The sequence below is a fragment of the Salmo trutta genome, chromosome 35, assembly GCF_901001165.1.
Source record: "Salmo trutta chromosome 35, fSalTru1.1, whole genome shotgun sequence".
Classification (NCBI taxonomy): Eukaryota; Metazoa; Chordata; class Actinopteri; order Salmoniformes; family Salmonidae; genus Salmo; species Salmo trutta.
This window is the reverse complement of record NC_042991.1, coordinates 19216923-19240791: the sequence shown is the minus strand read 5'-3', so window position 1 is coordinate 19240791 and position 23869 is coordinate 19216923. Positions and strand designations below refer to the sequence as shown.

Below are 23869 nucleotides of genomic sequence, written 5' to 3'. Positions count from 1 at the left end.
CATGCTTAACATGGATAGATTTTGGGCAGAGACAGAGCTCTCGCTTTGCCTCCCTCTCTCTGCTTGAACCAACTGTCACTGGTTTAAACTATGACAGAGAGGTGGGGGTGTTTGTTTAATTTGGAATAAGCTTTTATTTTCATATTTACCACTATTAGTACAAAATGGCATTTTAAACAAATAAGAGACCCCCCAAAGTTTGACTTATGTTGCATTTTGGGGAGCACATGTTTCCTTCGGGGGTCTGAGCCCCCTTTGGCCCCCCGTAATTTGCACACTGAACAGATGTTTATTTGCATTTATCAAATGGCTTGGCGGTGCACAGTTTGGATGCTAGAATTATATTTTGGACGAACATGTGCAGTTAGCCTTGAAGTAGCATAATCAGATTAAAACATTGACTGGTTGTGTTTATGCCACACATAAGAAGGTAATACATTTTATGTTTAGGCTATATTGAAGCGTTCTAGGTGAGCGAAAAATAGCTACTTGGATCGGAGAGGAGGCAGTGCAACTTTAAGCTTTCCTGAATAACTGGGCCTTCAGAAAGTATTTATTGAAATGAAATACAGAAATATGTAATTTACATAAGTATTCACACCCCTGAGTCAATATTTTGTAGAACCAACTTTGGCGGCAATTTCAGCTTTGGGTACTGTATGTCTGTATCAGCTTTGCACATCAGTGGCGTGTATTCATGGATGCCAAGGGAAGGGAAAAATACATCGTCTCTGTGTTTCATAATTTTCCTTCAATTCGCAAGAGGCTGAATGTATCTCACTGGAGAAAGCATCCGAGCGAGCAAAACAGCGCCCCTCTTTCTCAGTATGTTTAATCCACTTATCTGAGGCTGTCTGGTCAAAAAGAGTATGACATCGTTGCCGCCCGTAGCATTGAATGCAAGGGAAGCGAGAGCATTTCACCTCCCTTGATCATTTAAAAATAATTATAATAATAATAGCCAATCAGTGTTGGCTAAACTGAGTGAGCTCAAATGTGAATGGTCCTGATACACCAAAAAAAAGTTTCAAGGGAAGCCACTTTGGATTTGACTTGACACCAATCACACATCAAAAGCAGAACGTAGAGGGGAATAAGGCACCCCAAGAGTTAACACATACAGGGAACATTATTTACACAACTGTTGCATCTCGTTGTTTTTTCTACTTGCACGCACGCACACACAAATCAGTACCATCGACAGCCACATCATATTTAGCTTACGTTGATAAGATTAAATTGTTTTTGGTATCTTTTAGTTGTCACCGTATTAAACTAAGCGCAGGTGATTTGATGATGTTGAAATGTTACTGGAATAGTGCAGGCAGCACCTGTTTTCTTTTCCACTTGTGGTAACTCTCCATGTTTCTAAATCAATGGTTGTTTAGTAGTCTGAAACATGAACTTGCTTGACCATGCTGTAGATCATGAAACTGTTTGTTACATGCAAATGCTTTGTGGACTTCACCGGACAGATGTTGCTCTCCGTTATTGTGATGAAACAAAGGTGTGGTTGAATTTATTCTGCCACTGTGTCTTATAATAAAAAAATAAAATGTTACCCCTTTTTCGTGATTACGATCTTGTCTCATCGTTGCAACTCCCCAACAGGCTCGGGAGAGGCAAAGGTCGAGTCATGCTTCCTCCGAAATATGACTTGCCAAACCGCACTTTTTAACACCCACTCGCTTAACCTCTCTGGGCCAGTGGGACGCTTGCGTCCCACCTACTCAACAGCCAGTGTAATCCCGTGGCGCGATATTCAAATACCTTAGAAATGCTATTACTTCAATTTCTCAAACATATGACTATTTTACACCATTTTAAAGACAAGACTCTCGTTAATCTAACCACACTGTCCGATTTCAAAAAGGCTTTACAACGAAAGCAAAACATAAGATTATGTCAGCAGAGTACCCAGCCAGAAATAATCAGACACCCATTTTTCAAGCTAGCATATAATGTCACATAAACCCAAACCACAGCTAAATGCAGCACTAACCTTTGATGATCTTCATCAGATGACAATCCTAGGACATTATGTTATACAATACATGCATGTTTTGTTCAATCAAGTTCATATTTATATCAAAAACCAGCTTTTTACATTAGCATGTGACTCGCATGTGACTAGCATTCCCACCGAACACTTCCGGTGAATTTACTAAATTACTCACGATAAACGTTCACAAAAAACATAACAATTATTTGAAGAATTATAGATACAGAACTCCTTTATGCACTCGATATGTCCAATTTTAAAATAGCTTTTCGGTGAAAGCACATTTTGCAATATTCTGAGTAGATAGCCCGGCCATCACAGGCTAGCTATTTTGACACCCACCAAGTGTGGTACTCACCAAACTCCGATTTACTATTAGAAAAGTTTGTTTACCTTTGCTGTTCTTCGTCAGAATGCACTCCCAGGACTTCTACTTCAATAACAAATGTTGGTTTGGTTCCAAATAATCCATAGTTATATCCAAATAGCAACGTTTTGTTAGTGCGTTCAAGACACTATCCGAAGGGTAAAGAAGGGTGACGCGCCCGACGCGTTTCGTGACCAAAAATGTCAAAATATTCCATTACCGTACTTCGAAGCATGTCAAACGCTGTTTAAAATCTATTTTTTATGCCATTTTTCTCGTAAAAAAGCGATAATATTCCGACCGGGAGTCGTTGTTTTCGTTCAAAGAGAGAGAAAGTAAACATGGTGTCGGCTCGTGCACGCGCCTCCAGTCTCATTGTCCTCAGATCGACCACTATCCAAATGCACTAATGTTTTTCAGCCATGGCCTGCAAAGCCACCATTCATCGTTCTGGCGACTTCTGAGAGCCTATGGGAGCGTTAGAAAATGTCACGTTATGCCAGAGATCCCCTGTTTTGGTTAGAGATGATCAAGAAGGCCAAGAAATAGTCAGAGAGAGCGCTTCCTGTTTGGAATCTTCTCAGGTTTTGGCCTGCCAAATGAGTTCTGTTATACTCACAGACACCATTCAAACAGTTTTAGAAACTTTTGGGTGTTTTCTATCCAAATCAAACAATTATATGCATATTCTAGTTACTGGGCAGGAGTAGTAACCTGTTTTTAACCTGTTTTTTATCCGGCCGTGCAAATACTGCCCCCTATCCCCAACAGGTTAACCAGGTAGCCAGTTGCACCAATGTGTTGGTGGAAACACCGTTTAACTGACGACCGAAGTCAGCCTGCAGGCGCCTAGCCTGCCACAAGGAGTCGCTAGAGCGCAATGAGCCAAGTAAAGCCCCCCCCGGCCAAACCCTCCCCTAACCCAGGCGACGCTTGGCCAATTGTGCGCCGCCCTATGGGACATCCGGTCATGACCAGTTGTGACACAGCCTGGGATCAAACCCAGGTCTGTAGTGATGCCTCAAGCACTGCAGTGCCTTAGACCACTGCACCACTCGGGAGTCCCTACTTTAAAGTATTTTTACACCACTGATGAATGGTGGAAAGAGGGCAGGATAGATACAGTAGTTAGACTGGTGGACTTTATTGATCTGTGGTATAGTTAGTGTGCGGAAAAGCGTAGTGCATAAGGACGTACCAAAACACCTTGATAGGGAAGGCTCATACAAGGCAAGCAGATGAGGAAATTTGGCTAGGATGGAATAAATTATGTAGTAAAACCTGCAAATGGTCAAATGTAAACCAGGGAAAAAACGTACAACCTTCCCCTTTGCCCAATTTTAAAAAAAAAAATCTGCAAAGGATGAATGTAAATCAGGGAAAAAAACACAACCCCCCCCAAAGCAAAAAAAAAAGTTAGACAACTGTTCCCTATTTTAGAATTAGAATGAGACTCCTCTAGCTCCACAATGACATAGGGTGCATGCCAGGCAGCAGGTTGTCAGCCAGCCTGCCAGATGAGTGGAGTCTGCCACTAGCATAGTCTGTATCCCCATTGAGACCGTGTCTGTGCCTTGATCTAGGTTGGGCAAAACTTAACATGGCGGTGTTCGCTTTAGCAATCTCACTGGAATAAAGACCTCCTTTCCTGTCATTATTGAAAGAGATTGTGATATCTCACATCTCAAAATAGGGCAACTTCATGTTTGATCCCTCAATTCCAAGGCAGTTATAGTCACTGATCATAATCTTGATGTGATTGGCCTGACTGAAACATGGCTTAAGCCTGATGAATTTACTGTGTTAAATTAGGCCTCTCCTCCTGGTTACGCTAGTGACCATATCCCCCACACATTCTGCTAAGGCGGAGGTGTTGCTAACATTTCTGAAAGCAAATTTCAATTTACACAAAAAAAACATGCTTTTTGTCTTTTGAGCTTCTAGTCATGAAATCTATGCAGCCTACCCAATCACTTTGTATAAATACTGTTTACAGGCTTCCTGGGCTGTATACAGCATTCCTGACTGAGTTCCCTGAATTCCTATCGAACCTTGTAGTCAATTTTTGGTGACTTTAATATTTGCATGGAAAAGTCCACAGACCCACTCCAAAAGGCTTTCGGAGGCATCATCGATGTCCAACATGTCTCCGGACCTACTCACTGACACAGTCATACCCTGGACCTAGTTTTGTCCCGTGGAATAAATATTGTGGATCTTAATGTTTTTCCCTATAATCCTGGACTATTGGACCACCATCTTATTACGTTTGCAATCGCAACAAATAATCTGCTTAGACCCCATCCAAGGACCATCAAAAGCCGTCCAAAGATTCCTAGATGCCCTTCTAGAATTCCTCCACCTACCCAAGAACGTCAGAATACAAAAATAGGTTAACCACCTAACTAAGGAACTAAATGTAACCTTGTGTAATATCCTAGATGCTGTCGTACCCCTAAAAACAAAAAACATTTGTCATAAGACACCAGCTCCCAGGTATACAGAAAAGCCCAGAAGCAATCTTCCAGAAAATTGGAACGGAAATGGCTCTCCACCAAAGTGGAAGTCTTCCGACTAGCTTGGAAAGGCCGTACCGTGCAATATCGAAGAGCCCTCATTGCTGCTTGATCATCCTATTTTTCCAACCTAATTGAGGAAGAACAATCCAAAATGTAACTAAAAAGCAGAATTCCCGAAGAGAGGATGGCTTTCACTTCAGCGGTGATGAATTCATGAACTTCTTTGACAAAAAGATCATGATCATTAGAAAGCAAATTATGGATCACTCTTTAAATCTGCGTATTTCTCCAAGGCTCAGTTGTCCTGAGTCTGCACAACACTGCCAGGACCTAGGATCAATGGAGACACTCAAGTCTTTTCATCATATATCTCTTGACACATTCATGAATATAGTCAAGGACTCTAAACCTTCAAGCTGCATACTGGACCCTATTCCAACTTAACTGAAAGAGCTGCTTCCTGTGCTTGGCCCTCCTATGTTGAACATAACAAACGGCTCCCTATCCACCAGATGTGTACCAAACTCACTAAAAGAGTCAGTAATAAAGCCTCTCTTGAAAAAGCCAAACCTTAACCCAGAAAATGTTTTTAAAAAAACTATCTCCCATTCCTCTCAAATGTTAACAAAAAGCAGCATCTCACTACCTTCCTGAAGACAAACAATGTATACAAAACGCTTCAGCCTGGTTTTAGACCCCATCATAGCACTGAGACTGCACTCGTGAAGGTGGTAAATTACCTTTTAATGGCGTCAGACCAAAGCTCTGCATCTGTCCTCATGCTCCTAGACCTTAGTGCTGCTTTTGACACCATTGATCACCACATTCTTTTGGGGAGATTGGAAACTCTAATTGGTCTACATGGACAAGTTCTGGCCTGGTTTAGATCTTATCTGTCGGAAAGATATCAGCTTGTCTCTGTGGATGGTTTGTCCTCTGACAAATCAATTGTAAGTTTCGGTGTTTCTCAAGGTTTCGTTATAGGACCACTATTGTTTTTACATCTTGGTGATGTCATTCGGAAACATAATGTTAACTTTCACTACTATGCGGACGATACACAGCTGTACATTTCTATGAAACGTGGTAAAGCCCCAAAATTGCCCTTCCTGGAAGCCTGTGTTTCAGACATAAGGAAGTGGATGGCGGCAAATGTTTTACTTTTAAACTCGGACAAAACAGAGATGCTAGTTCCAGGTCCCAAGAAACAGAGATCTTTGTTGGATCTGACAACGTCACACCCTGATCTGTTTCACCTGTCCTTGTGCTTGTCTCCACCCCCTCCAGGTGTCGCCATCTTCCCCACTTATCCCCTGGGTATTTATACCTATGTTTTCTGGCTGTCTGTGCCAGTTCGTCTTGTTTGTTCAAGCCTACCAGCGTTTTGTGTCTCAGCGCCTGCTTTTTCCAGTCTCGCTTTTCTCGCCCTCCTGGTTTTGACTCCGAGCCCACCTGCCTGACCACTCTGACTGAGCCTGCCTGCCGTCCTGTACCTTGACCCCACTACTCTGGATTATCGACCCCTGGAATATCAACCCCTGCTTGCTTTGACCTGTCATTTGCCTTCCCCTCTTGTTACAATAAAAAATGTACTCCTACACAGTCTGCAGTTGGGTCTTACCTGAAACCTGATAGACAATTAATCTTGGTTGTACAGTCGTCTTAAATAAAACTGAAAGACCTCGGTAAAGCCCCAAGCCCCAGGTCTACTGAAGTCACCAGCTGTTGATTATGAGATTGACTATTGATATTTGTATCGCCATTAGTTTTTTAAATTTAATCTAACTAGGCAAGTCAGTTATGAACACATTCTTATTTACTTTTATTTACTAGACACCTAGGAGGGGTGCATCACTTGAGTGGGTTACTCTGGATCCTGATCACTCTTTTGACAAACATATCAAGAATATTTCAAGGACAGCTTTTTTCCATCTTTGTAACATTGAAAAAATCACAAATGTTGTCCTAAAATGATGCAGAAAAGCTAATCCATGCTTTTGTCACTTCTAGATTAGACTACTGCAATGCTCTACTTTCCGGCTACCCGGATAAAGCACTAAATAAACTTCAGTTAGTGGTAAATACAGCTGCTAGAATCTTGACTAGAACCAAACAATTTTATCATATTACTCCAGTGCTAGCCTCCCTACACTGTCTTCCTTTTAAGGCAAGGGCTGATTTCACGGTTTTACTGCTAACCTACAAATCATTACATGGGCTTGCTCCTACATGTCTCTTCCATTTATTCCTGCCGTACGTACCTACACATATGCTACAGTCACAAGACGTATGGTACAGTCCTTATTGTCCCTTGAAGCTCAATTTTTATGGAATGGTCTGCCTATCCATGTGAGAGACGCAGACTCTGTCTCGACCTTTGTCTTTATTGAAGACTCATCTCTTCAGTAGGTCCTATGATTGAGTTTAGTCTGGCCCAGGGGTGCGAAGGTGAAGGGAAAGGCACTGTAGCGACGAACCGCCCTTGCTGTCTCTGCCTGGCCGGTTCCCATCTCTCCACTGGGATTCTCTGCCTCTGACCCTATTACGGGGGCTGAGTCACTGGCTTACTAGTGCTCTTCCATGCCGTCCCTAGGAGGGGTGCATCACTTGAGTGGGTTAAGTCACTGTCCGGGTTTGTGCCGTGGGGGAGATCTTTGTGGGCTATACTCAGCCTTGTCTCAGGGTAGTATGTTGGTGGTTTGCAGATATCTCTCTAATGGTGTGGGGGCTGTGCTTTGGCAAAGTGGGTGGTGTTATATCCTGCCTGGTTAGCCCTGTCCGGGGTATCGTTGGACGGGGTCACAGTGTCTCCCGACCCTTCCTGTCTCAGCCTCCAGTATCTATGCTGCAATAGTTTGTGTCTAGGGTTAGTCTGTTATATCTGGTGTAATTCTCCTGTCTTATCCGGTGTCCTGTGTGAATTTAAGTATGCTCCCTCTAATTCTCTCCCTCTCCCTCTCCTCCCAGAGAACATGGGCCCTAGGACTATGCATTAGGACTACCTGGACTGATGACTCCTTACTATCCCCAGTCCACCAGGTCATGCTGCCGCTCCAGTTTCAACTGTTCTGCCTGCGGTTATGGAACCCTGACCTGTTCACCGGATGTGCTAACTTGTGCCGGACCTGCTGTTTTTGACTCTCTCTCTCTACCACACCTGCTGTCTCTAACTCTGAATGCTCGGCTATGAAAAGCCAACTGACATTTACTCCTGAGGTGCTGACCTGTTGCACCCTCTACAACCACTGTGATTATTATTATTATTTGACCCTGCTGGTCGTCTATGAACATTTGAACATCTTGGCCATGTACTGTTATAATCTCCATCAGGCACATCCAGAAGAGGACTGGCCACCCCTCAGAGCCTGGTTCCTCTCTAGGTTTCTTCCTAGGTTCCTGCCGTTCTAGGGAGTTTTTCCTAGCCACCGTGCTTCTACATTTGCATTGCTTGCTGTTTTGGGTTTTAGGCTGGGTTTCTGTATAGCACGTTGTGACATCTGCAGATGTAAAAAGGGCTTTGATTTGGGGAGTTTCTCCCATTCTTCTCTGCAGATCGTCTCAAACTCTGTCAGGTTGGATTGGGAGCGTTGCTGCACAGCTATTTTCAGGTCTCTCCAGAGATGTGCGATCGGGTTCAAGTCCGCACTCTGGCTGGGCCACTCAAGGAAATTCAGAGACTTGTCCTGAAGCCACTCCTGCGTTGTCTTGCCTGTGAGCTTAGGGTCGTTATCCTGCTGGAAGGTGAACCTTCACCTCAGTCTGAGGTCCTGAGCGCTCTGGAGCAGGTTTTCATCAAGGATCTCTCTGTACTTTGCTCCGTTCATCTTTGCCTTTATCCTGACTAGTCTCCCATTCCCTGCCGCTGAAAAATATTCCCACATCATGATGCTGCCACCACCTTGTTTCACCATAGGGATGGTACCAGATTTCCTTCAGACGTTACGCTTGGCATTCAGGCCAAGGAGTTCAATCTTGTTTTCATCAGACCAGAGAATCTTGTTTCTCATAGTCTGATAGTCTTTAGGCGCCTTTTGGCAAGCTCCAAACAGATTGTCATGTGCCTTTTACTGAGGAGTGGCTTCCATCTGACTACTCTATCATAAAGGCCTGATTGGCGGAGTGCTGCAGAGATGGTTGACCTTCTGGAAGGTTCTCCCATCTCCACAGAGGAGCTCTGTCAGTGACCATCAGGTTCTTGGACACCTCCCTTACCGAGACCCTTCACCCCCGATTGCTCTGTTTGGCTGGGCAGCAAGCTCTAGGAAGAGTCTTGGTGGTTCCAAACTTCTTCCATTTAAGAATGATGGAGGCCACTGTGTTCTTGGGGACCTTCAATGCTACAGAAATGTTTGCTACCCTTCCCCAGATCTGTGCGTCGACACAATCCTGTCTCTGAGCTCTACGGACAATTCCTTCGACCTCATGGCTTGATTTTTGCTATGACATGCACTATCAACTGTGGGGCCTTATATTGACAGGTGTGTGTGCGCCTTTCCAAATCATGAACAATCAATTGACTTTACCACAGGAAGACTCCAATCAAGTTGGAGAAACATCTGAAGGATGATCAATGGAAACAGGATGCACCTGAGCTCAATTTTGAGTCTCATAGCAAAGGGTCTGAGTACTTATGTAAATAAGGTGTTTCTGTTTTTTATTTTTAATACATTTTCAAACAAGTCTAAAAACCTGTTTTTGCTTTGTCATTATGGGGTATTGTGTGTAGATTGTATTTTAATCCATTTTGGAATAAGGCGTAATGTCACAAAATGTTGAAAAGGTGTGGGGGTCTGAATACTTTCTGAAGGCACTGTACACTGAGTGTACAAATCATTAAGGACACCTGCTCTTTCCATGACATAGACTGACCAGGTGAATCGAGGTGAAAGCTATGATCCCTTATTGACGTCACTTGTTAAATCCACTTTAATCAGTGTAGATGAAGGGGACGAGACAGTTTAAAGAAGGATTTTTAAGCCTTGAGATAATTGAGACATGGATTGTGTATGTATGCCATTCAGAGGGGGAATGGGCAAGACAAAGATTGAAATGCATTTGAACGGGGTATGGTAGTAGGTGGCAGGCGCACTGGAGTCAAGAACTGCAACGCTACTGGGTTTTTCACACTCAACAGTTTCCTGTGTGTATCAAGAATGGTCCACCACCCAGGACATCCAGCCAACTTGACAACTGTGAAAAGCATTGAAGTACAACATGGGCCAGCAATCTTATGGAATGCTTTCGACACCTTGTAGAGTCCATGCCCCAACGAATTGAGGCTGTTCTGACTGCAAAAGAGGGGGTGCAACTCAATATTAGGAATGTGTTTTTAATGGTTTGAACTTGGTGTATAACTTGTGAACAGTTACCCATTCCTAAAAGTGAGTACTATTTTAATACTAATGTTAAATAATACTCAATGGCTGTTAAGCCAATTATATTATGACTGTTGCCTTCTGTTGAAGTTTGTTGTGATGGTAATTACGTTTGTTTTTGATCATTATTTGGCGGAGGTTGCTTTCTACAGTGGTATCTTCCACCTAGCCTGACTTTGAGCTAGTGTACGCTATCTTGACTTGCTATAAAGTTGGAGAAACAAGTTGAGGAAAAAGTAACTAAACAAAGCATGTTTTATCACCTGAAACAAAATATTTATTCTGTCTTGAAAAAAAAGGTCATATTTTACAATCTTCCAAAAAAAAGCGATATCTGACAAGAGGGCTGTCCTTTTTCTTGCGTTAGAAACAGTAAACTTGTCCGTTCAATAGCGGGGAAAGATTCTGTGATCGGGATTAACACGGGTAGCCGGTATCCTGGGACTGTCCCGGGACCACTTCACATTTCCCGAAAAAATACAATTACAAGACCCGGGAAATTACACCATTTTCCCAATGTCTCACTAATGCAATTCCACAAAATACACAACAGGGAGAAGTGTGCTCTTCACGGATGAATCCCGGTTTCAACTGTACTGGTCAGATGGCAGACAGTGTGTATGGCGTTGTGTGTGGGTGAGCGGTTTGCTGATGTCAACGTTGTGAACAGTGTGCCAGTGGGGTTATGGTATGGGCAGTGTGAAACCCCTTCCACTCTGTTTGCCGAATTATTTCCCTTTGCTCTTCTTTTCCTTAATATGATGTAGGTGGGCGGAGCCGGGAGGGTCATCAGCGAAATGGGACACGCCTGGGCTCAGCTGTGTCCCGGGTATAAATACACCTTTCCCCCATTCATTGAGGAGACTCTCTCCACGCAGACACACTGCATTTTTGGTTCTGGCTTGTTTGTTTTGGCACCTCTCAACACCCCTCATTTTCACCATCTATGCACGCAACCACTCACACTAATGACTACACTCACCATTGTTATTGTATATAGTTTACTTTATTTAATAAATATATTTTTTGTTATTCCTTATCTCCACGTTGTCTCCCTCTTTGTTAAGGGCTACAAGCCGGGTTCGTGACAGCAGGCATAAGCTACGGACAACAAACACAATTGCATTTTATGATCTGTACACAATTCCTGGAAGCTGAAAATGTCCCAGTTCTTCCATGGCCTGCATACGAACCAGACATGTCAACAATTGAACATGTTTGTGATGCTCTGGATTTACGTGTACAACAGTGTGTTCCAGTTCCAGCCAATATCCAGCAACTTCACACAACCATTGAAGAGGAGTAGATAACATTCCACAGGCCACAATGAACAACCTGATCAACTCTATGCGAAGCAGATGTGTGGCGCTGCATGAGGCAAATGGTGGTTATACCAGATACTGACTGGTTTTCTGATCCACGCCCCTGTGACCAACATATGCATATCTGTATTCCCAGTCATGTGAAATCCATAGATTAGGGCCTAATGAATTTATTTAAATTGACTGATTTCCTTATATGAACTGTAACTCAGTAAAATCTTAAAAATTGTTGCATGTTGCGTTTCATATTTTTGTTCAGTGTAATTTCAGCAACCTTTTGATTGGGACAGCACCATAACACTGTTTTGAGACAAGCGTGGGGGACTTCTCTAGATAAATCAATCAACGTCAGATCTTTGTTTTCACTGAATCTCCGTTTGGATATTTGGTAACAATTAAGCTGGGGAAATCTTAGCTATGTTGAGGTGAGTGCTAATGATCATCTTTATTGTAGTTTGCTCACATATTAGCTGATCAGAACATTTAGCTAGCTTGTTATACAAGTGGATTTTGCTCTTCACTCGCGTTATAGCCTGTCCTGCTCCTGACCAAAAGCCTGTCTGATAATCAATCAATAAATCAATCGATTTTGTTTCATAGAATCTCTGTCTGCATATTTGGTTAATTGATCTCTGGCTGGACAAGTGGAAGTGGTAGCTCATTTATTTGTTTGCTCATCTATCACTGATTAGAAACATTTAGCATGCAATAATGTAGCCTAAATCAAGTGTATTGTTTATCTATTGACTCACGTAGTAGCCATATAGCGTATTTTTCTATCATCCCAATCCCACTGAAACGCAAAATTCTGACTCCTGTCTCGCATGAAAATTCCTAACTTTATTCTGTAATCCATAGGTTGCATTATCAAAGCACGTCTGGGCTATGCATGTCAAAATACAGCTATGACATTTCCCCTGCTTCTCTGCGCTGTCTCGTATTGTTGCCAATATGAGAGCTTCGGTGGAGAATGTGTGATCAACAAACGATATGAGAGTATATATGGATATATATATTTTAAGAGTTAGTTCCCGTTAAGATACCTTGATATTTAAACAATTTGCTCTCCACCCCTCCGTTATTCATGATCTGATATACTCTCTGTATAACCAAATAGTAGATATGTCATTCGTTGGAGGTTATCTAGCAAGTTTAGGAACTTTGGTCGTTTTACTTTTGTTTAAATGCCGTTACAAGGTTTGTATGATTCGACAATGCTGTGGCCTTATCGGGGTGCGCTCTGTGTCGAGATATCCTAGGCCTACAGGTGGAATGTGATGAATTAATTGAGGAACATAACGCTCTGAATGTTGAACGGCATTTTGAAATTCACAATGTCATTGGCGATCAAAATTACTCTATCATTACTAAATCACAGTTTCACTTGCTGTGAAATCTTTACATAGTGTCGCAGCCAAGATGGCAATGTGGAGCAGCGACAATCTTATTTTGGGAGAACATTGAGTGGACCTTATCTTGGTTTTAAACGTTAAATTGGCACTTCTATTTTTTTGCGGTATTTCCTGGGACTCTCGGGATAAGTATTATTTATTCCCGGTATTGAAATGTTGTAGATTTTGGGGAAAATATGAATCCCTAATCCGCGAAGATGTACGGTGTAATGTAAAATGTCACAATGTGTACGTGGTGTACTGTGCTTTCAAGACACTGGGAACTCAAAAAAAGAAGGTACCATTCTGACGTTAGTGATCTTCAGGTCGGAAAGTCGAAGCTCTAGATGCCTAAATTTCCTACATGGAATTCCGAGTTGGATGACCGTTCAAAACGATTTTTCCCAGTGGGATATGTTTTTTTTTCTTTCTGCGAGTTCCCAGTTGTCTTGAAGTCGGACATTTCCGAGTGTGCGGTTTAAGACTTCATCCATAGGTGCGTTCAGTTCGCTTGAACGTTTGCTACGTTGCGGAACGGTTTGTTCAGAACACGTTTCCCCAAAACGTTGTTGTAAATTCTTGAACAGATTTTGAGGGAAGTTTGCTCCTGTCTGGTGGTTGTGGCGAGGTGTGGCTAGAAGCAATGCGAGACGTATTTAAAGGGAAATGGCCATGCTGACAGCGTTCGACAACCCAACCCCTCCCACGTTTTTCAACTGGTCGTTCAGTACAGCAACTTTCTCGTTCAATTGAACATCCCAGAACGTAAAAACGTACTGAACGCAGCCCATGTTCCACTGTCTGGTTCAGTTTCCATGTGAGTGAACCGAACCCAGACTCCATGCTCTCACTTCACTGTCAGTAACTGCTGATGAAGCGGGTTTAGGGGATATCTACCATCGGATATCTAAAGTCAGGAAAAGGGGGTCAGCCTGACTGCTATTACGGTAGGTAGCCTAGTGGTTAGAGCGTTGGGCCAGTAACCGAAAGGTTGCTGGATCGAATCCCCGAGCTAGCAAGGTAAAAATATGTCGTTCTGCCCCTGAACAAGGTCGTTAACCCACTGTTCCCCCGTAGGCCGTCATTGTAATTAAGAATGTGTTCTTAACTCACTTGCGTAGTTACATAAAGGTTATAAAAAATGTTATGACTAGATATTTGGTATGGACATCCAGGCAACATGAACATGTGGTATCTGAGGCTGTAAAAAAGTGGATACCTATTTTTATTTTAATATTCACCCTTCAGGCTGTTGGTTGATTCTGACTGTATGAAGTGCAAGCGCTCCTAAAATAGGAGGTATGCAATGAATTTATTCCACCAACATTTTCCAAAGACTGTTAAAGCTGGTGTGAGTGTTTCTAGACATACTGTATCAATCCAGCATGGGATTAAATAATTAGAGGAATGTCAGTATGAGGGTTTTGGTGAAATTTTGAATGGGTTTCAAAGGCCCCATCTGGTGGCCACAACAATGAAGTGAAATATAACTGTGATCGGAAAGCTTTGAAGAACCTCTGCCATACTCTTCTTGAAACAGGTTTTGGAATTACAGTGTAGCCTGTTTCCCTACCAATTTGTATGTTTGCAGTGTCTCTTTCCGCCTGCTGACTGATAGTTCCCATAGGTTGGTGGTGATATGATGATACTTTATGACATTGTCAGTTTCTTCATTAAGTGACAGCTAGGTCCTTTTGTCCTTTACTCTAGTTCATAACAGTAGAAATTGTTTGCCATTTTTGGTGTGCAATCTGCTTAACCAGTAATACAATCCAGAACATAAACATGATATTCACAGGGATCGGTAGCAGGTCTAATTTGTTTTCCCTGTGGCACTCAACACTGATCTGTATTTATTAAAAACCCAGGGTCCTCTGCACTATTATTATCACTCATACATTAGTGCTGTCCTCAACGGATTCGCAGATGGAGTTGCTATGGCGACTCAGTGCCTGTCAGTCTAATGTCCTGTTGTGTCCTTGGTGGAGGAGAGTTTGTGTAACTCAGTTATTTTGCCAGAACACAGACCGACCACGGCCAGGCCAGAACAACCCACTCTGTGGATAGAGACTGTCTGATACAGATTGTGCTAAAAAAGGAAATGTGCACCGGATGGGGGGAGTGTTGCCATGGAAACTACTGTAAGGATCCATCTCTAAATCATTGTGAATGACTGGCCAGTTAACTTTTAAACAAATAGTTAACAATCCATATAGATAAGACATTAGTCAAAATAAAAGGGACTTGGATGCAATATCAGGCCTTTATCTAGATATATGGGTCCATCTTCCAATATTTGGTCATATAAGGTTGGATATGAGATGTATATTGCGTAAAACCGTGTGATGGGTCTAGGCAATACATTCCAAAGAGCACAGGCATGTCTACATAGTCTACAATTAGATATTTATTGAAGTTACATTATAGGGGTTCAGATGGAAAAAGTCAAAAAAGACAGTGGCTGTTCTGATGCTGTTTGCGCAAGGCAACATTTGGCATTGGAAAGTTTTGAGGGTGCATTGTCCTGAATAACCTTTCTACCTATTCTTTGGTTATGCAGTAAATGCCTGTCTGTCCTCATCTGGTATACGACTTAAACATACTTCTACTGCACGCCACTTCAGATAAAACAGTATATAGACAAACCAAGCTGGATTGGATATCTCAACTCAACCATAACACGAGGCAAAGGGACTACAGTACTAACGCTCACAAAATGACACATTCTTCAGTTCAGCTAGTCTTCTTTGCATTCTTCTTTTTTGGCGTCTGCTTCTTGGCGGAGGGCTCTGGCTGTTTTGGGGTCTCTGGCTGGACTGGGGCAGCCATCTCTGCCTGTGCTGGTGCCTACACCTGTGCTGGTACCTCTACTTGTGCTGGAGCCTCTGCTGGAGCCTGTGCTGGTGCCTTTGCATGTGCTGGAGCCTGTGCTGGTACCACTACTTGTGCTGGAGCCTGTGCTGGTGCCTCTATCTGTGCTGGTACCTCTACTTGTGCTGGAGCCTGTGCTGGAGCTTGTGCTGGTGCCTCTGCCTGTGCTGGAGCCTCTACCTGTGCTGGAGCCTGTGCTGGTGCCTCTACTTGTGCTGGAGCCTGTGCTGGAGCCTGTGCTGGAGCCTCTACTTGTGCTGGAGTCTGTGCTGGTGCCTCTACTTGTGCTGTAGCCTGTGCTGGTGCCTGTACTTGTGATGGTGCCACTACTTGTGCTGGAGCCTGTGCTGGTGCCTCTACTTGTGCTGGAGCCTGCGCTAGTGCCTCTACCTGTGCTGGAGCCTGCGCTGGTGCATCTGCATATGCTGGTTCTGGTTCCTCTGTATGTGCTGGTGCCTCTACCACTACCTGTACTGGGGCCTTTGTTGGTTCAGGGATCTTCTGGGCCTCAGCAGGTTCTGTAGACTCTGGCTCTTCCTCACTGTCAGAGTCATCGTCATCATCGTTTCCTGTGGACGGGGCCAGTAGGGAGGCTGCGAACTCCGCCAGCCTGTTCTGCTCAGCCCTCAGACGGGCCATCTCCTCTGTCATCTCTGGCTCCTCAATTATGTCCATCAGGCTGTGGACTGGTTCAGTGGCCACCTCCTGTGTCTCGTCCTTGGGTGTCCCCTCGGTGGCATCAGGCGTTTGGCGAATGCCTTTGATCTTGGAGTACAGGATCTTCCTCTCATCCTGGAGTGCTCGGCAGAGCCTCTCCAGCTTGTCAATCTTCACGACGAACATCTCATACTCATTCTCCTTCACAGTCCTCTGTGGAAAAGAGAGTCTAACTTGTTGTAGTGCATTTGAATAAAGTCTAACACTATTGCATGTGTTATAGATGAGTAATTTACCTCTTCAATCATCTCCGAGAGAGCCTTGTTAGTGCTCTCAAATCTGGTCTTCCAAACATTCGACTCTTTATCTAGTTTTTTCATCTTCTTTGTCATCTATGAAGCAAAATGTTTGTTGGGTTAAAATGTATTTGAAAATGTAACCATCATTCTGAATATGATTAATATAGAAGACAGTCCCTCCAACATATAGCTGTTTTCTCATTTCAGAATTATGTCGACCTTATATTACCTCCATGCACTTGGCTCTAAAAAAAAAAGTATATTTAAAGGAAGGATGATTTTATTTTAAGGATGCCACATACCTTCTCCATTTCATTTTTGAAGCTGGCGTACACATCATTGCTCTTAGACAACGTAGTCTGGAACTCTTCAAACTTCTGGGAGTACAGAGCAAGCTGCAGAAAAACAGAGGGACAGTTAGGAGAGAACTCCAGAAATTGATTTCACATGTAGCATTCATATGCATCTATTCACCTCATGAACAATCAGATCTATGCTTTGAACCTTATTTGACCCCAGAAACAAATTTGCTATACTTTAGAGGGAGATGAGGTGAGGTGAGAGGAAGAGCCAGCCGGTTTCACCAAACATTTAGTCATTCATGACTGACTCAAATATGTATATTTTCCCTGACAAGCAAGGCCACTCATTGTTGGTATGCCTTGCCTGGTTTCTTCATTGCTTCAGGGCCTAATTACAGAGCATTGCATTCCAAGTCCTAGGGCCCTCGGTGTGAATGCTCTACACTTAGCTGGCCAGGCAGCCTCCCTGGGCTTCCCTTTAGCAGTCCTCTGCTCAGTGTTGGCAGGGCTATGTTAATGAGCGGCTCTATAAATGTTTCAGTGGCAGTCGGTCCAGATAGAGTTAACAGGCTAATCTCCGGAGGCCCTCGGGAAATCACATCGCACACACGGCCAGTCTCCCATATTCAAACCTGTCTATCTGCTAGCCACCCCGTTGAGATCAACTGTCTTTATTTGAGAGTTACTGTTTTGGAACAAAAGCAAAACAACTGATTTGACATGCGCTATAAAAGAGGAAAGGCATTTGCTTGGTTATGTGTTGTATTTCAGAAAAGCTCACTTGATACAGATCAGTTTCTGCCTTACGTCTTTCTAATAGATTTTACTTGCTGGCTGCGCTGCTTTAGCCGCTTCCTTGTGTGATCTAAATCTACGCCTGGTATCGTAGAGAAAAATAAGGTTGACATTCCTAGTTAATTGGATTGGAAATATGACATGGCCTGGTACAAATACATGATGAATCATATTGTCACGCCCTGATCTGTTTCACCTGTTCCTGTGATTGTTTCCACCCCCTCCAGGTGTCGCTTATTTTCCCCAGTGTATTTATCCCAGTGTTTCCTGTCTCTCTGTGCCAGTTCGTCTTGTATTTTAGTCAAGTCAACCAGTGTTTTTCCCGTACTCCTTTTACTATTCTCTTTTTGATAGTCCTCCCGGTTTTGACCCCTGCCTGACTCTGGACTACTTTCCCGCCTGCCTGATCATCCTACCTGCCTTGACCTTGATTCTGCCTGCCCTTCGGTACCTTTTGGACTCTGAACTGGTTTTGACCCTTTTGTCTGTCCACGACCATTCTCTTGCCTTCCCCTATTGGATTAATACATATTGTAAGACTCCAATCATCTGCCTCCTGTGTGTGCATCTGGGTCTCGCCTTGTGTCATGATAATATAGGTACTGAAATGCAGTATTAACATAATTTGTTTTATTGTTACTTTGTCATTTGGGAGCCAGGGTAATGTTTCTACTGAGAAAACACAAGGCTTTAAATAATGGCAAGGTTTCTCTGCAATTAATTATAACCATATAAACTGTCAGCTATAATTTCTGAATCCAGCAGGGAAGCATTTATCTTTGTGCGTCAGACCAACTAATTTCATTGTATAATTTGCTTGCACCCATACAATAATTGTGCCACATCCAATAAACATAGCAATTGTAATTGTATCATAATTTTACAATTGAATGATCAATGGTACTGGAGTATGTGGTACTGTGTGGCATTGCATCACATTTTTTAATATTCCCATGATGCTGTGTCATCCTGCTGGTTCAGGAAGAGGGAGTTTGTCACGACTTCCGCCGAAGTCGGTTCCTCTCCTCCGCTCTCCTGTGCCTGACTTCGATGCACCAGCTACACTCACGTTTTGACAGAATTACACACCCACAAGATGGAGTCAGCAGGAGCCCCTGGTATAGGGGTCGAGGAGCGCGTCCGGGAGCACACAGCGATTATTCACCACCTTGGCGCCACCATGGACCACGTCGTCCAGACGATGGACCACTGGGAGAGACAGAGAGTCCCTCCAGCGCCCTCCCCAGCACCACTGTGGGGAGAAGGAGATACGGCGTTGGACCATTTTGAGGATTTGAAGTGGTCTCTCCCAGTGGTCCATCGTCTGGACTACGCGGTCCATGGTGGTGCCGAGGCGGTGAATAATCGCCGTGTGTTCCCGAACGTGCTCCTCGACTCCTATACCAGGGGCACCTGCTCTTGCTGACTCCATCTTGTGGGTCTCTTTCATCTGAGGCAGGGGACGAGGAGCGCCCAGGAGTTCGCTATGGACTTTCGGACCCTGGGCGCGGGATGGAATGACAGGGCCCTGATTGACCACTATCGCTGCAGTTTGCGCGAGGACGTCCGTCGGGAGTTGGCCTGCAGGGACACCACCCTCACCTTCGACCAGCTGGTGGACCTGTCCATTCGGCTGGATAACCTGCTGGCCACCCGCGGACGTCCAGATAGGGGTCTGTAGGTTCCATCCCCAGCACCACCGCTCTGATGCCCATGGAGCTGGGAGGTTCTGCGCTCAGGGAGACCGGAGGAGGTACCGTCTCGTGCCACCGCTCTTTGTTACTTTTCCTGAGTTTTCCCCACATTCCCAGCATAAGGCCCTTGTCGATTCAGGCGTGGCTGGGAATTTAATAGACAGATCATTCGCCCATAGTTTAGGGATCCCCATTGGATCCCATCCCCAGCCTTCCCTGTAGCTCAGTTGGTAGAGCATGGTGTTTGCAACGCCAGGGTTGTGGGTTTGATTCCCACGGGGGGCCAGCACAGAAAACAAATGTATGAAATGTATGCATTCACTACTGGATAAGAGCTCTGGATAAGAGCGTCTGCTAAATGACTAAAATGTAATGTAAAATGTTCCAGTGGCTATGCCCTTCCCAGTTCACACCTTAGACAGTTGACCATTAGGGTCAGGGTCGATTAGGGAGGCCACCGCACCTCTGGGCATGGTGACGCAGGGGGCCACATGGAGAGAATCAGTCTCTTCCTCATTGACTCTCCTGCGTTTCCTGTGGTGCTAGGCCTACCCTGGTTAGCTTGTCATAACCCCACTGTTTCATGGCAATGGAGGGCTCTCACGGGGTGGTCGTGAGAGTGCTCAGGGAGGTGTTTAGGGGTTTCTGTTGGTGCTACTATGGTGGAAAGTCCAGACCAGGTCTCCACTGTGCGCATTCCCCCTGAATATGCTGATTTGACTCTCGCCTTCTCCAAAAAGAAGGCGACTCAATTACCACCCCATCGACGGGGGGATTGTGCGATAAATCTCCTGGTAGACGCCGCACTTCCCAGGAGTCACGTGTATCCCCTGTCACAGACGGAGATGGTGGCTATGGAAACATATGTCTCCGAATCCCTGCGTCAGGGGTACATTCGGTCCTCCACTTCACCCGCCTCCTCGAGTTTCTTTTTTGTGAAGAAGAAGGAGGGAGGTCTGTGCCCGTGTATTGACTATCGAGGCCTAAATCAGATCACTGTGAGGTACAGTTACCCGCTACCTCTTATCACCACTGCGATTAAGTCAATGCACGGGGTGCGCTTCTTCACCAAACTAAATCTCAGGAGCGCTTACAACCTGGTGCGTATCCGGGAGGGAGACGAGTGGAAGACGGCGTTCAGTATGACCTCAGGGCATTATGAGTACCTCGTCATGCCGTACGGGTTGATGAATGCTCCGTCAGTCTTCCAAGCCTTTGTAGACAAGATTTTCAGGGACCTGCAGGGGCAGGGTGTAGTTGTGTATATTGATGACATTCTGATATACTCCGCTACACGCGCCGAGCATGTGTCCCTGGTACGCAGGGTGCTGGGGCGACTGTTGGAGCATGACCTGTACGTCAAGGCTGAGAAATGCCTATTCTTCCAACAGTCCGTCTCCTTCCTAGGGTACCGCATTTCCACCTCAGGGGTGGAGATGGAGAGTGATCGCATTTCAGCCATGCGTAATTGGCTGACTCCCACCACGGTAAAGGAGGTGCAGCGGTTTCTAGGGTTTGCCAATTACTACCGGAGGTTTATCCGGGGTTTTGGTCAGGTAGTGGCTCCCATTACCTTACTGCTGAAGGGGGGACCGGTATGTTTGCAGTGGTCGGCTGAGGCGGACAGGGCTTTTGGTCACCTGAGGGCTCTGTTTACCTCGGCTCCCGTGCTGGCCCATCCGGATCCCTCTTTGGCATTCATAGTGGAGGTGGACGCGCTCTCAGCGCTCGGGTACGCCGCCGTGCCTTCTTCTCGAGGAAGCTCAGCCCGGCGGAGCGAAACTATGACGTGGGGGACCGGGAGCTGTTGGCTGTCATCAAATCTTTGAAGGCGTGGAGACATTGGCTTGAGGGGGCTAAACACCCTTTTCTCATCTGGACTGACCACTGCAATCTGGAGTACATCCAGGCAGCGAGGAGACTGAACCCTCGCCAGGCAAGGTGGGCCATGTTTTTCACCCTTTTTGTTTTCACCCTTTTTGTTTTCACCCTTTCTTACAGACCAGGTTCCCAGAACATGAAGGCAGACGCACTGTCCCGGCTGTATGACACAGAGGAGCGGCACATGGATCCCACCCCCATACTCCCGGCATCCTGCCTGGTGGCGCCGGTAGTGTGGGAGCTGGACGCGGACATTGAGCAGGCGCTACGTGCAGAGCCCACTCCCCTCCAGTGTCCCGCTGGGCGTCTGTACGTTCCGTCTGTTGTCCGTGACAGGCTGATCTATTGGGCCCACACGTCACCCTCCTCTGGTCATCCAGGCATCGGTCGGACGGTGCGCTGTCTGAGTGGGAAGTACTGGTGGCCCACTTTGGCTAAGGACGTGAGGGTTTATGTTTCCTCCTGTTCGGTGTGTGCCCAGTGTAAGGCTCCTAGGCACCTGCCCAGAGGGAAGCTACACACCTTACCCGTTCCACAACGGCCTTGGTCGCACCTGTCGGTAGATTTCCTTTCCGATCTTCCTCCTTCACAGGGTCACACCACGATCCTGGTCGTTGTGGACCGGTTTTCTAAGTCCTGCCGTCTCCTCCCTCTGCCCGGTCTCCCTACGGCTCTACAGACTGTGGAGGCCTTATTTACACACGTCTTCCGGCACTACGGGGTGCCTGAGGATATAGTGTCTGATCGGGGTCCCCAGTTCACTTCGAGGGTCTGGAGGGCGTTCATGGAACGTCTGGGTGTCTCGATCAGCCTTACCTCGGGTTTTCACCCTGAGAGTAACGGGCAGGTGGAGAGAGTGAACCAGGATGTGGGTAGGTTTCTGAGGTCTTATTGCCAGGACCAACCGGGGGAGTGGGCGGCGTTCGTGCCCTGGGCAGAGATGGCCCAGAACTCGCTCCGCCACTCCTCCACTAACCTCTCCCCCTTCCAGTGCGTACTTGGGTACCAGTCGGTTCTGGCGCCTTGGCATCAGAGTCAGATCGAGGCTCCTGTGGTGGACGACTGATTCAGGCATGCGGAGGAGACATGGGACGCCGCTCATGTTCACCTTCAGCGGGCCGTGCTGCGCCAGAAAGCCAGCGCAGACCGTCACCGCAGTGAGGCCCCGGGTCTGGCTCTTGACCTGAAACCTGTCCCTCCGCCTGGCCTGCCGGAAGCTGTGGCCGTGGTTTGTGGGGCCATTTAAAGTCTTGAGGAGATTGAACGAGGTTAGTTACAGGTTACAGCTTCCCCCCGATTACCGTATTAATGCCTCGTTCCATATGTCTCTGCTCAGGCCGGTGGTGGCTGGCCCGCTCCAGGAGTCTGAGGTGCGGGAGGTTCCTCCGCCCCCTTTGGACATCGAGGGGGCCCCGGCATATTCCGTTCGCTCCATACTGGACTTGAGGCATCGGGCGAGGGGCCTTCAGTACCTCGTGGAGTGGGAGGGGTACAGTCTGGAGGAGATGCTGGGTTCCGGTGGAGGACGTGTTGGACCCTTCAATGCTGCAGGAGTTCCACCGTCTCCATCCGGATCGCCCTGCACCTCGCCCTCCGGGTCGCCCCCGAAGCCGGTGTCGGCGCGCTGCTGGAGCTGCACGTCAAGGGGGGGTTGGTCCCTCTCCTTGTTCGGGCGGCGTTCGGTGGTCGACGTCACCGGTCTTCTAGCCATCACCGATCCACCTTTCATTTTCCATTTGTTTTGTCTTGTTTTCCCACACACCTGGTATTCATTCCCTCATTACATGTCGTGTATTTAACCCTCTGTTCCCCCCATGTCTGTGTGTGTAATTGTTTATTGTTGAGGTTGGCACGCTTCCAGCTGGTTTGCGCCGGGTTTATTTTATTACCCGTGCTTTGTGGCAGCCTGTACTTTGTACTTGTGTTTTTGTACTTTGTGCTGCCTCACTGGTTTGTTGGGCATTTGTTTTGTGACGCAGTTGCGTTCTGTGCAAATGATTTCCTTAGTAAAGTGTTTTGTCCACTCATCTCTCCTGCACCTGACTTCGATGCACCAGCTACACTCAACTTTTGACAGAGTTTCTCTTGCCTGCTGCTATCATGGGAATTATTGCTGCTCTGTACAGTGCAGCTGACACATTTTCCTTTCATATCAAGTACCAAGTACATCAAGCCATATAGCCTAGTTATGAGAGGAGAATCTGATTTTTGATGGTCACTTTTGCCATTGTGAGGATATTGAAAAACGTTACTATATATCCAAATGAACTTAATACAGTAAATACTGAAATATTAGTTGTCTTTAACACACATGGAGCAATCCAGAGGACCTTAATGGTAGGATTGGACTTGCCTTTCATAGGCTTGGCCCTGAAATAAATGTAGTGAATAAGG

General features: G+C 45.6%; 1 protein-coding gene across 3 annotated transcripts in view; it reads right to left on the bottom strand.

Moving 5' to 3' along the window:
- Positions 1 to 15361: 15361 nt before the first annotated feature.
- LOC115174795 (beta-taxilin) overlaps positions 15362 to 23869 on the bottom strand; it is a 40562-nt gene continuing 32054 nt past the window's right edge. For 2 of the 3 annotated variants that reach the window (XM_029733702.1, XM_029733701.1), the window contains exons 8-10: positions 17106 to 17198; positions 16801 to 16896; positions 15362 to 16717 (exon numbers count right to left, since the gene is read on the bottom strand). In XM_029733702.1, coding sequence (XP_029589562.1) covers positions 15824 to 16717; positions 16801 to 16896; positions 17106 to 17198 — 1083 coding nt within the window. In that variant the 3' untranslated portion in view covers positions 15362 to 15823. The remainder of the gene's footprint in view (positions 16718 to 16800; positions 16897 to 17105; positions 17199 to 23869) is intronic. The other variant, XM_029733704.1, reaches the window with a different exon arrangement.